Source organism: Dermacentor variabilis, chromosome 1 (genome assembly GCF_050947875.1).
Source record: "Dermacentor variabilis isolate Ectoservices chromosome 1, ASM5094787v1, whole genome shotgun sequence".
Lineage (NCBI taxonomy): Eukaryota > Metazoa > Arthropoda > Arachnida > Ixodida > Ixodidae > Dermacentor > Dermacentor variabilis.
In genome coordinates this window covers 67,811,612-67,823,779 of record NC_134568.1, presented here as the reverse complement: position 1 = coordinate 67,823,779, position 12,168 = coordinate 67,811,612, and the positions used below count along the sequence as shown (strand labels likewise).

The window sequence follows — 12,168 nt, the reverse complement described above, 5'->3', positions numbered from 1 at the left end:
GACCCACACATGCTACCTGAAGGCATCAATGTTGCCGGATTCGAGACCCTCGTTATGTAATAAACGAGAAGAAAGCGGGTTAACCCAGGGGCCCGATTTTCATTATTCATATCATAAGAAGCCAACACACACTGACACCAAGGACAACATAGGCGAAATTACTTTGCTTAATAAATGAAGTAAAGAAACGATAAATTAATGGTAATGAAAGTGGATGAAAAAACAATTCGTAGAGCATCGCACGCGAAATGCCAAGGTTGTGGGATCGATCCCCACCTGCGGCAAGTTGTTTTTTCTTCCACTTTCATTACCATTAATTTATCGTTTCTTTATTTCATTTATTAAGCACAAGTATTTTCCCCTATTTTGTCCTTGGTGTCAGTGTGTGTCGGCTTATGATATGACTAATGAAAATCGGGCCCCTCGGTTAACCCGCTTTCTTCTCGTTTATAACCTTTTCATAGAAGCACCAGGATTTGTCGAACAACGTTTTCACAGTAACAGTATGACGTTAGAAACACATGGTACATACAATATACAAGTTAAGTGACTCTACAGTTCTGTAGAAAAAAAGTCTCAAAAATACAAATGAAACTTTCGCCTAATAACGCAGTCGCTAGTCAGCGGGTGGCACATACATACTGTAATTGCATCATCACATATAGTCACAGCAGAACACTCAACATAACATAATCCACAAACATATACATATATAGAGCGACATTGAAATGAAAGGAATAATAAAAGCGTTAATAACGACAAGCAATGCCGCTTGTCTTCAAGAAAAGTCTTTAGTGCTTTTAAAGCGCTCTTCTGCAAGGACGTTGTTGGCCAAGGAACCAAAACGTTTCTTTAAACTGAAAGGTCTGCGGTCTGATGTAATTAGGGTTGATCTAAGTCGGCGTCTTGGTGTGTCGCCATGTGGGCAATCTAGGAGGAGGTGATGTATATCTTCGCCTACAAATCCACAATCACATTCGGGAGTTTCCGAATGTGATTGACATTCCGAAGTTTCCGGTACTTACACGTGCTCTCCAGTGACCTCTTGTATTCCGCTATTTGATACTCGCTGTTCGTTTGACGAGCAATGTGAGTGTGCCGTTACACAACCTAATAGAATACGAAGGTGTAGTATCGCGATGGGTGATGCTTTAGTTCAGTGAAACAGACGGTGGATACATTGGAGCAGGATGATGGGCCTTTAGCATGTTTCCATGAACTTTGCTGAATGAACTCATTTAAGGTCTCCATTTCTATTGGTTAAAGCAAAGTTATTTTTGCAGTTGACAGAATTATCCGTCCCGAAATGCGTACTCACTACGCTCCTAAATGCACCATTCGACCTTCATTTTGTTTACTGCAAAGTGAAAAAATAAGCAATGGGAAAAGCAGGCCACACAAGAATAGAGAGCAGTCGACAGCCAACACAGTCTTTTTGTTGCTTAAGGAAGCTTATTCTCAATCCGAGGCTGACATTAGGCGTCAGCAAAATGACATCACACGTTTCTTTCAGCATGTCAGTTCGATATCCCTATCACATTTTTCTCCTCTCGTCTAAGAATTATGGAGTTTACTGATAAATATGATCACATTTAGACGTTGCATTATAGAAGCAACCTCCCTCCATTTCCTGCAAGCAGTGTACGCTGGCTGGTCCCGCACTTGTTCTTCAAATAGAAAAAATAAAATTATCCCTCGGGTAATTACTATCCATCGCACACAAATGAAAAAGCGTTTAGAAATTCTTGGAAAATCCATGGGGTGATTATGATATTATTTAAAGTCGCTCATCTTGCTGTTTCATGCAGGTATGCGGAATTGAATACGATGTGCGAAAAGGCATCAAACTAGGCTACTTGTAATTCCTTGCGACACATTAAAGCTGCATGGAACTTATAACGCAGACTTGGGCGACGCGGGTTCTGCGACACAGCTTAATTCGCGCATAATCTGTTCTCTTGGACTGTAACTAGCGGTAAAATGTGGGTTGGTCACGTAACAAAAGACACCACATTATAATTCCTAGCACTCTGCCCGGGCCGTGCCTCAAAAACATTTTCTTTTTCAAAACCTAATGAGCAGCTAGTCGATGATTATCACTGGTGAAGTGAATCACTTGATATTTTTGAGTATGTGTCTTTGTCTCTCCAGTGTACGTCTGCTAGGTGTTGAATACCTATGTAGGTGCCGAGCGCTCGGTAGGTATAGCGGTCGGTTAATTTAGTTTTAAGTGTACGCGCGGAAAGATTATGCCGAGAACGCATGAGAGGGATCAATGTCCTCTTATTGAGCTTTGTTTCCTGGCGCACCTTTTTCCGACAAGTCCCTCTTTTGCTCTAGCCACACATTCCCGGAGGCCGCTATGGAAACGCTTGCCTCGTGTGACCGTTCACTTCTGCAGGCGTACGGCTTCTAAACCATATTTTGCTGTCGTCCGTACAGCCATTTCTCTCACGGCGCAGCGAACGGGCGACCGTGCTTGATCTTGTCGGCGCCGAAGCAAAGAGAGCGGTGCACGGGCCGGTCCTGGGCCTGATGCCCTCGGGTCTGGGCCGAGTTCGGGCCGCGGGCCCAGGCCGGGCACAGGCCCGTTCCCTGATGAGCTTCGAGCGCACGCGAGCGCTCTGCATAGATCCTAGCCATTGTGTGCTAAGCTCGAGTGGCAACTGGGAAACACTGGCTCCTATTTACCATAGCAAACAAAATAAAAAAAGTGTTCTTTTTGTTCCTACAAAAACAAACTTGGTTCTCGCAAAAGAAAAACAAAGATGACTCTAAATACCTCTCTTGGTACGGTGGGACGTTACCACGCTTTAGTGATCGCACTATTTTATTGCTCTCGATACAACTTTATTGCAAGTGCGTCATTTTACCGGTTTTTTGATCATTGCGCTCCGGCCCCCTCCCCGAAATTAAACGGCATCAAAAAATCAACGTCGTCCACGTCGTCTTTTCCCGCCACCATGCCGAAACGGACGCTTGCCATGATGACTTGAATATTGGTTAAAGATACGAATAATGAACGCTATAACAATGCGCGGCCATATGCAGTTTAGATGCCTCAGACCAAGATTTTATGGATCAAGTTGCCGAGTAATTATGTTTGTATCGATTTGAAAACCATTAGACGGAACATTTCAAACTGCAGCATTTCGTGATATGGCATCAATCACCATGACGTGTTATAAGCCTGCACACGGTTCGCTGACGTTTCGAGACGCCAGCGTACGTTATCGATCCAGATGGTTTAACATAGCACGCCGAACTGCTCGCTTGGCTTTGTTTTAGCATATCTGGATCGTATAAATGTTACCATTACCGTCACCGCCACCTGCCAGCTTTGCGTGAGCAGGCTAATTCACTCTGGCCCTGCGATACGCGCGTATCTATGCGTGCCGCGGATTAGATAGCGTGGCCTAAGCTAGCCGTGGCCGGACCGGTAATTATAAACAGCGACGTTATTCGCTAGCGCACCCTAGTAGCGCGGGTTTATCCGGGTTTGACGCACTCATAGAGCTTAAAGGGCCCCTCACCAGGTCTGGCCATTTTGAGCTGACAAGTGCAGAGCACACAGTGCGCGCTAACGATCCTGTTTGCAAAGAATTACATCGCTACGCGCCGCAGAAAGGCCTGAAATTTCAATCCGAATGCCGTTTTCCCTTTCTCTCGCGGCGACCGCACTCCAAGCCGGACGGTGACGTAGTCGCGTCCCTACGCCTACGTAGTCGGGTCTGTAGTGTGACGCCGCTTGGGGTGACACGTGACTTCGAGAATTATTCAAGCCAACATCTGTTATTTGTGTGATCTGTTGCTTGAATTGACGAACTGAAGTTTAGAGAAATGACAAAACACACAAATTGAATGTCTGCATGTTTTTTTTGTTTTGTTTTACTTCGCATCGAAGCAAGAGAGATGTACTTCCGCTTCGTCTGCTTGTTCCCACGGTCGTGCAGTCACGTGCGCAGGTACCGAAACTATGCCATTTTCTACCGTGTTCCAGCGCGCGATCATGCTCAGTGATCCGCTTGTTCTGCCTCAGTATTCGTGTAGCACTGAATTATACCTCTAGTCATGTGTCCCTGTGCACAGCGCGCAAAATCGTGCGCTACGCGAAATGAGACATCACAACAGCTCGCGCGCAATGCCGTCAGTGGAAGTGCGCAGCGCCGCAAAAAAACAAAAAGAACGAGGAGAAAAAAAAAATGAAGGCGGGGCCCGCGACGAAGGCGTCACGCGATCCTCGAGGTCCGGTATGGGAGAACGCAGGGAAAGAATTTACCTTGCGAAGGCTAGACGAGGCGAGTAGAGAGAGTGTCTCGCTAGGCTGTGGAGCTCGCCTTGTGAAATCATGGGTTCGCGGCGCTGATATGGCTATTAATGAGCCGATTAAAAAAAAATTTGCGGCAGAACAACTCTCTAGAGGACACGTAATAACTTCTAGCGTATAACCAAAATTTGCTGTAGGGCCTGGTGAGGGGCCCTTTAACATGCGTATGCAAATTCCGTAAGTTAGAACAAGTCCACTTCTCCTGCCTTCTGCCTGCTGGCCTACTACTGCTACAATTCCACTGAACTTCTAGGCCCATAAAAAATAAAGCTTCACATAAAAATAAAGGGTGAGGCATTGTCGGCCATTGCAAGGTTTAGCGTTGAAGGTGTTCTAAATATAAGTGACTGCGACATGTTAGCGCGACGCAGGCACGTAAGGCGACTGCTGCATGGATAGACGGATGGAGGACTGGATTAATTAAAAGTTAAACTATAGGTGTGTTACGAGCTAAAACCACGATCTGATTATGAGGCATGCCGTAGTGGGGGACTCCGGAATAATTTGGACCAGCTGAGGTTCTTTAACTTGCACCTAAATCTAAGTACACGGGTGTTTTCGCATTTCGCCCCCATCGAAATGCGGCCGCCGTAGCCGGGATCCGATCCTGCGACCACGTGCTCAGCAGCCAAACACCATATCCACTTAGCAACCCCATCGGGTCGATCCATCCATCCATCTATCCATCCGTCGATGAATGGATGGATGGATGGGTGGTAGATGGATGGATGTGCCCAGCGCCCCCTTTGCAACGCTTTCTTTGAACCCAGCGCCACCGTCTTTGAAACGGGGCGCTGGTTTCCGTCATCAAGCTCTTACTTTTGCCTAATGTCTTACCTCTCTCTTTTTTTTTTCAAAGTAAAAAAATTTCGAGCATCAAACTTTCTGAACCACCATCGGAAATTTTGTTTTCTTACGCCTTCTTCGTTTTTGGTCCGCCTACTTTTCTGCCACCAAACCTCCAATCGTCTTTAACTAATCTCTATTTTGCGTCTACGTTTACGTCCCGCTGCTATCCCTGAACCCAAGAGCTTCAAGGAGGCCAGCGGAGCATAAACCGACAGCAGAAGGAACAGCGTCGTGTCAGTTATAAGGCGTCTCGCAATGCTGGCGTGATGAGCGCCGTCCGTGGCGCTGCAGGCGTCGCGCCTGGATGGTGCACGATATGAGGGGAATCCGTCGGCGTTAGTCAGCGCCCTATGAAATATTAGATAACGATAGCTCGTTTAGTGCTTGTGTATGCGAGCCCGCTAGTGTGCTAATAATGTGCGTGCGCGCAACGCTCACGCCAGCTGCGGAAGGAAGAATGCTGCCCTGGCTCCGCCACCAAGGTTATTGAGCGTAGCGATGAAGCTGCGTCTCTTCACTACGACGTTTTTGCAGCCAAACGGCACTTTGCGTCTCTGGAACACCCTCCGAGCGCGAGCCGCACATGCGCCGTCAGCGGGACAGCACGACAGCGGCGGCGGGTGCTGAGTACACTTGGAGCGCCCGTATAATTGCTATCACAATAAAAAATAAAACAATCTCATAGCCGGAATGAGGATTAGGTATTAAATGTCCTGACGCATGTGTCGTACAAGTTATTACTGCAATACTCCTGTTCGTTGCTCTCGTCCTGCGTAATATATAGTGGATAAATGAAAGTAACAAAAATGTATTTAAGTCAGATTCATTTCACAAAGGCATAATAGGGCTCTTGTCTTTCTCCTCCTCCATCCTCGTCGTCGTCTTGCAATCCAGCCACTGCTGAGAGGCCTCAGAACGTTCAGCATTTAGCTTAGTAGTGTCCACCGTTTCGTCGTTCACGCAGCAAAATGCTACACATTTCAGTTCGTATACATACCCCAGTGCTTGACAGATCACTTCCTACTGCCGCTTCAGTAGCCAGTCTTCACTGCCTCCGCCACACTTAGAGATCGACAGCGGTTGCCGGCAGTCTCGCATATATATAAGGGAGCTGCGGCGCAGACTCATTGGCTGTCGTGTGTACACGCTCTGCCGAGTGCTAGGTCTCCAATTTCTCACTGTTTATTCCTGGAAAACTCTGCGTTTATTTCCGAGCCTTTTCACAACGCGCAAACGCGATACGCGCCTGGGTGAAACTGCGCACGCGCGCGCACGTGGCCTCCATCCACGCCGGGCATCGTTGTAGTGGCTTTTTTCGGCATATCCTGCATGAAAATGTCGAACAGCGGGCTTACAGCGAAGAAAACAAAAGAGAAACAAGCCATAACTATACAGTCAAGCGGAAACCAACATTATCGGGGGCTGACATGCGTTTTATTTTTTCGCCAGGACGGAATCCTGACTACCAGACGTGTCGCTTCTCAATTTATGTTATGGCACACTCCAGGCGCTTCCGGTGACAACAGTTCAGGCATCATGACTGGAAGATTACGAACGTCATAACTCAATGCGCAAATTCAAGTGAGGAATGTCTCTTTCTTCAGCAGTTGCTCAGGCAAGCTTAGGCGCTCGGTCCCCTGATTTCCGATTTGCTCCACGCAGTACAGATAGCATCGGTGTAACCGAACGCCGCTCACATCGTCTAATTATGCATGGAGCATATAGTGAATCCCTTGAAGAAAGTTCCCTCGGGGGCAAAGAAAGTGTTTGCCTCGACGCTACTCGCAGTGAACAAACACAGCAGTTCACTGCGTTTTTGCGTTGACAAGTGTGGCGCCCACAATGACAGTATCCCTTCACGTCCATCCAAGATAACACCTTTCGAGAACATTAGTGCCCGAAAGCTAGCTTATCTATCTGTTTGGCGTAGTGTGATCTTCTTTTAAGCGGTAGAGGTTTATCATCGTGATTCGGCTGATATCGAATCTTCTCAAGCTACGGGCTAACCGTAGGGAATGTCCTGTTTACGTACAACACTCCCTAACATTTCATTTCCATTCGCTTATGCAGCGCCTCTGAGCCAAGGGTAAGAAATACTCGAGCATAGATGCGCGATAGGCGTGTTCCATGCACAAGTACGAACTCAGATGACAACGTATACCGTATGTATGTCTTCATGTTTATAACTTATAACGTTCTGGTACACGACTGGATGCGCGACACATTTAAGCGTGCCATCTGTTCGTCGTTGAAATCGCACAGAAATTGCGCCTGCACTCTGTAACTTAAGAAATCCCGTCGGACAACTAAACGAGTGTCCATGAACTATTTCCACGCAATCTTGAAAAGGCCGGCGCGCAATCGTCGGCGTTCCTCAATGTCTGCATACTGCGAGGGAATCACGGCCATAAGGAAAAATAAACATCGCAGACGGCTATCGAGTACACATTGAGAAAAAACCAACAGGAAACGAATGGCTCACAGACGGAGAACGTCTAATAAGCTAATGTCACTGCGCAATCGATAAGAGCATTATGAAGAAACCACCCAGTGGCTACAAAAAAGATGACGTTTACGCGCGGTGAAAATTAATGGTGCAAACACGAGAAATTTTGTCGCTGCCGTCAGCGCAGACATATCGGTCACCACGGCCCTCATTATTTGCATAGCGGGCGCGCGCATTCAGCTTCTTCTAAGCTGCGAGTCGTTACCCCATTATACTTGCGTTTTTCGTGTTCGTTTTTCCCGTAACGACACTGGCCAAGTTCATTAAGCCTCTCCCGAGAGCGCACACGCTTGCACACATGTCAGAGATTGCCGCGTATGGAAGGGAAACGCGTGTGCCAATGCGCGGTTTCCTCGGAGCTGCGCACTCTTTGAAACATTACTCCGTAATCCACCTTCTTTGATTGCGCGCTCTTTTATTCGGAAGCGAGAAAAGAGGAGATCGGTCGCTGGTATTGACTTAGGTCGGCCTCCTTTATGGCAATCATTACTAAATCGTGGACTGCTGAATGCGGCCGCGCGGTTAGGTCCGGCGGCACTTCAGAACCCGGCATCGCAGCGATTGATCCGAGGGAAATTACGTTTTCTCTCTCTTTCTTTCTCTCTTTCGTTGTTTTTTCTGGCAAGCTGCCATGACTGGCTATGCCCCAACCTTCGCTTTCGGCTTTACACTTTAGCTCTTGCTTAGAAATCCCCACTACTCTCACAACGTTGAGAACAAGACAGTGAATTATGTATACATGTAACTATTAGGCACCTCTCTCTCTCTCTCGTCTTCAGCGCCAACACTTAAGTCAACACGTTGGATACTCGCTGCGGCCAACAACACATTTCTGCAACGCTTTCTTGTATTCGGGGCACTCGCGGTTGTACCCATGGTAATTGCTTGAAGCAGCGTAGCAGCAGAGAGACACAGACCAGACCGCTCTACAAGCGACGCTTTGGTTCGGTGGCCACTGAAAGGCGCATAAAGTAAAACTGCTTTAGAACAGAGAATAGAAACCCTGGCGCATATGCTTCCTTATGGTGTGGTTTTCCCATAATGGCAAACCAATGCGTATTAAGTGCCCGACTGAGTTTAACCTGACTGAAATCATGCTATCGTTCAGTATTGCTACTTTGTGTTTCTTCTTTTTTCAATGTTTTTTACGCGAGGTGTACTTTTTTTTTCATAATCACCCGTGGCAAATATGGTCGCGCCACACTCATGAGACACGCATTCCAGCCCTATAACCCTGCAGGTCAAGGTACTTGGGCAGGACCAAACATGCTCGCGCTCGTGTGGCGGCCGGCTGCGGCTTCGCGGCGGGAAGTGGCGAACAGGAATAAAACAGTTTTCCAGACAGCGATAGGATCTTGTTCGGTAGACTTCGCCAAAATTCTGCGTCAGACTTTAAGACAGCAATCGGGGACGTTTCGACAGCCCTGAAAGGTGAGCCCCTCGGCAAGGCGGTTGATCACTGCCAAGCCGGGTCTTCGCCATCGTTAGTCTTGTCCTTCCTAAAGCAAGCCCATGCCAAATCGTGGAAGGGCTTACTTTTACACGAACCAAACGTTGGGAGGCCGCCTTCGGCCTCAGATAACCAAACCGCCCCTGACCCTCGTCAGGCAGCCTGTTCAACATGTGGCCGCGCCTCAACATTTGGTGCTGTTCGTCTTTTCCAGGTGGCGATCGTGTTCGCGTGCTCCAGGGAGTGCCTCTGTGTGCCAATCGTAACGCCGTCCAAGGGCAGGACTCGCTTCGCGAACATCTCCATCCACAATAACCAACCGCACCGCAAGCCTCTGCCCAGTGTGCACAAGCTCAACACTTCTTGCCTTCAGGACAACAGCTTCTGCGAGACCCTCCCTGGCTACCCAAAGTAAGTATCCTGCTCCTTATCATATAAAGAACGTGGTTGTACAATGTTTTACGTAACATATTGACGCTGAACAAACGAAAACAATGCTCTATTGTAATTCATGGCAACCTTCTTATGAGCTACACTTGAATTGGGCGGCGCCAAGGGTTGGCTTCCAGGAGATCAGCTTTTCTCTCTTTTTTTATTTTATGCTATTTAGGGGATGCTGCTTTCTCTAACTGGCGACGGCTACTCCTTTTCACATAGGGATTTTTAAAATAAGTCATAATAAATATAGTGAAACCATAACAACACAAATTCCAGTAACATAAGTACGCTAATGTCACACTATAACTGAAAGACAACTCCAAATCATAAAAACGCAAAGTCCAGTCACGTAAGTACACTAACGCCACACTAAAACTGAAAGTAAACTAAGGTACACAGCAACACAAAGTCCAGTCACATATGTGTACTAAAGTAAACAAAAAGTCCGGTCACTTAAACAGACTAAAATCAGGGCACATAAGAAATCACGGATTAAATTCTTATAAAGGTACAAAAAACCAGCTTTTGTGAATTCCATTAGTATCTCGTTAGATAACGCCACGTTTTGCGAATTGCTGATGTCATTATGAAGTGAAGACAAAGCTGCCTGCGAGTTACAAAGGATGACCCATTGTTCCCCTTTTTGCGTTGAATTTATGTTGCATAACAAAGACAATATTGCAAAAAGCTCTGCTGTTGTTTTTGACATCGTGTGAGATAGTTTAAACGTTTGTATTTGGTTCCATTCTGGAATGACAAAGGCAGCTGTAGAAGAATTTGTTTGGCAAGAACCATCTGTATACACTTGAATATAGCCAGGGTATCAAACGTATATTTGATATAACGCCAGTTGTTGTGCTGCTCGCATAAACATATCTCGTTTGCGAATAAGTCCCTCAACCGAAAGTTCAATTTTTGGAGCTACGAGTCGCTATGAATGCTAAGAGATATCTAAGAACCGAAATTCGTGATGTGGTAATATATATTTGTGCGCCTGAACCACCGAATTGATGTTCGCCCTGTCTCTCTGAATTCGTGCGTTTGACAGGGAGTGCCTTTTGTGCTGCACTGAAACGCGGATGTAGTGTCGACACGTCTCAACCATCCTCATAATAGGAAATGGAGGATGACGTGCCTCTGCAATTACTAAGGAAGGTGAGGTTGCTCGAGGAACGCCCAAGCATACCCCTAGCTCCAAGCAAGGCTCCTAGCTATTAATCGTTGGAATCTCTCTTCAGATGAAGGGGAGATACCATGCAGAACAGGTAAAGAATATGCTATCTTTTACTTTATAAGTGCATTATGTACTTTTAGTAAGGATGAGATCGACCTTCCCCATGTTGTGCCTGCTACGCGGCGAAGAACATTTAATATTGAATTTATTTTTCTTCGAGGGCTTTAATGTGATAATTCCAAGGAAGCTGCCTGTCTAGTATAACCCCCAGAAATTTGTGTTGTTTCACTGTGTCTAAAGGTTGTCACTCAAGGCACAGCTGAAAATCCTTTAGATATCCTCTGGTGAAAGGCAACACAGCCGTTTTACTGTAAGACAGTTCCATTCCTCTTTCCTTTAAGAATTTGCCCACAATGTATAGGCCTTCCTGCAAAGTTGATTGTATAAGGCTGGTATTTGAACCAGAGGCCCAAATAAAAACATCATCCGCATATGCAGAGTAGTGTAGTGCAGGTGGAAATCTCCGTGGTAAATCCGTCATCACACAATTAAAGTGAAACGGACTTAAGACACTGCCTTGTGGGACTCCTTTAATAATATCATGAGAGGAACTTCTTCTTTCGCTTGTTTGAATAAGTATTGACCTCCCATTCAAGATATCCATCGTAGCACCCTTCCAGAGACTCCCAGTTCTAGCAGGCTACACAGTATATGAGCATGGCTGACTGTGTCGAAGACTCGTTTAAGGTCTAAACAAACCACTATTGCGGCATTTCCCCTAACTCGTTCGTGTGTAACATTTGTAACGATATCCAAAATTGCATCCATGGTGCATCGCCACCTTCGAAATCCCGTCATGTTATCGCGAAGTGACCCGCCGTGGTTGCTCAGTGGCTATGGTGTTGGGCTGCTGAGCACGAGGTCGCGGGATCGAATCCCGGCCACGGCGGCCGCATTTCGATGGGGGCGAAATGCGAAAACACCCGTGTGCTTAGATTTAGGTGCACGTTAAAGAACCCCAGGTGGTCAAAATTTCCGGAGTCCTCCACTACGGCGTGCCTCATAATCAGGAAGTGGTTTTGGCACGTAAAACCCCAAATATTATTATTATTATCGCGAAGTGCTTTTGTTTGCTCACACCACCATTGCAGCCTAGTGTCAATCATTTTCTACATGACCTTGCATAAACACCTTGTCAGACTCACAGGACAAAAAGACTCAAGAGAAAGAGGTGTTTTGCCAGGCTTCAATATAGGTATCACACGTGCCGTTTTCCAAAAGTCAGGGACAGTCTTCTTTTCCACAAGTCTCTGAGTAATTCCCAAAGTGCCAATCAACCATTAGGTCCAATGTTCTGCAACATACCGTGTGTAATGAAATCTGGACCTGCAGCAGTCTTTGTCTTACAAGACACAAGCGCACAT

At 46.5% G+C, this 12,168-nt stretch overlaps 1 protein-coding gene across 2 annotated transcripts in view; it reads left to right on the top strand.

Moving 5' to 3' along the window:
- LOC142578968 (uncharacterized) overlaps positions 1 to 12,168 on the top strand; it is a 129,703-nt gene that overhangs the window by 62,262 nt on the left and 55,273 nt on the right. For both annotated transcript variants that reach the window (XM_075688720.1, XM_075688725.1), the window contains exon 2: positions 9,347 to 9,543. In XM_075688720.1, the coding sequence (XP_075544835.1) occupies positions 9,347 to 9,543 (197 nt within the window). The remainder of the gene's footprint in view (positions 1 to 9,346; positions 9,544 to 12,168) is intronic.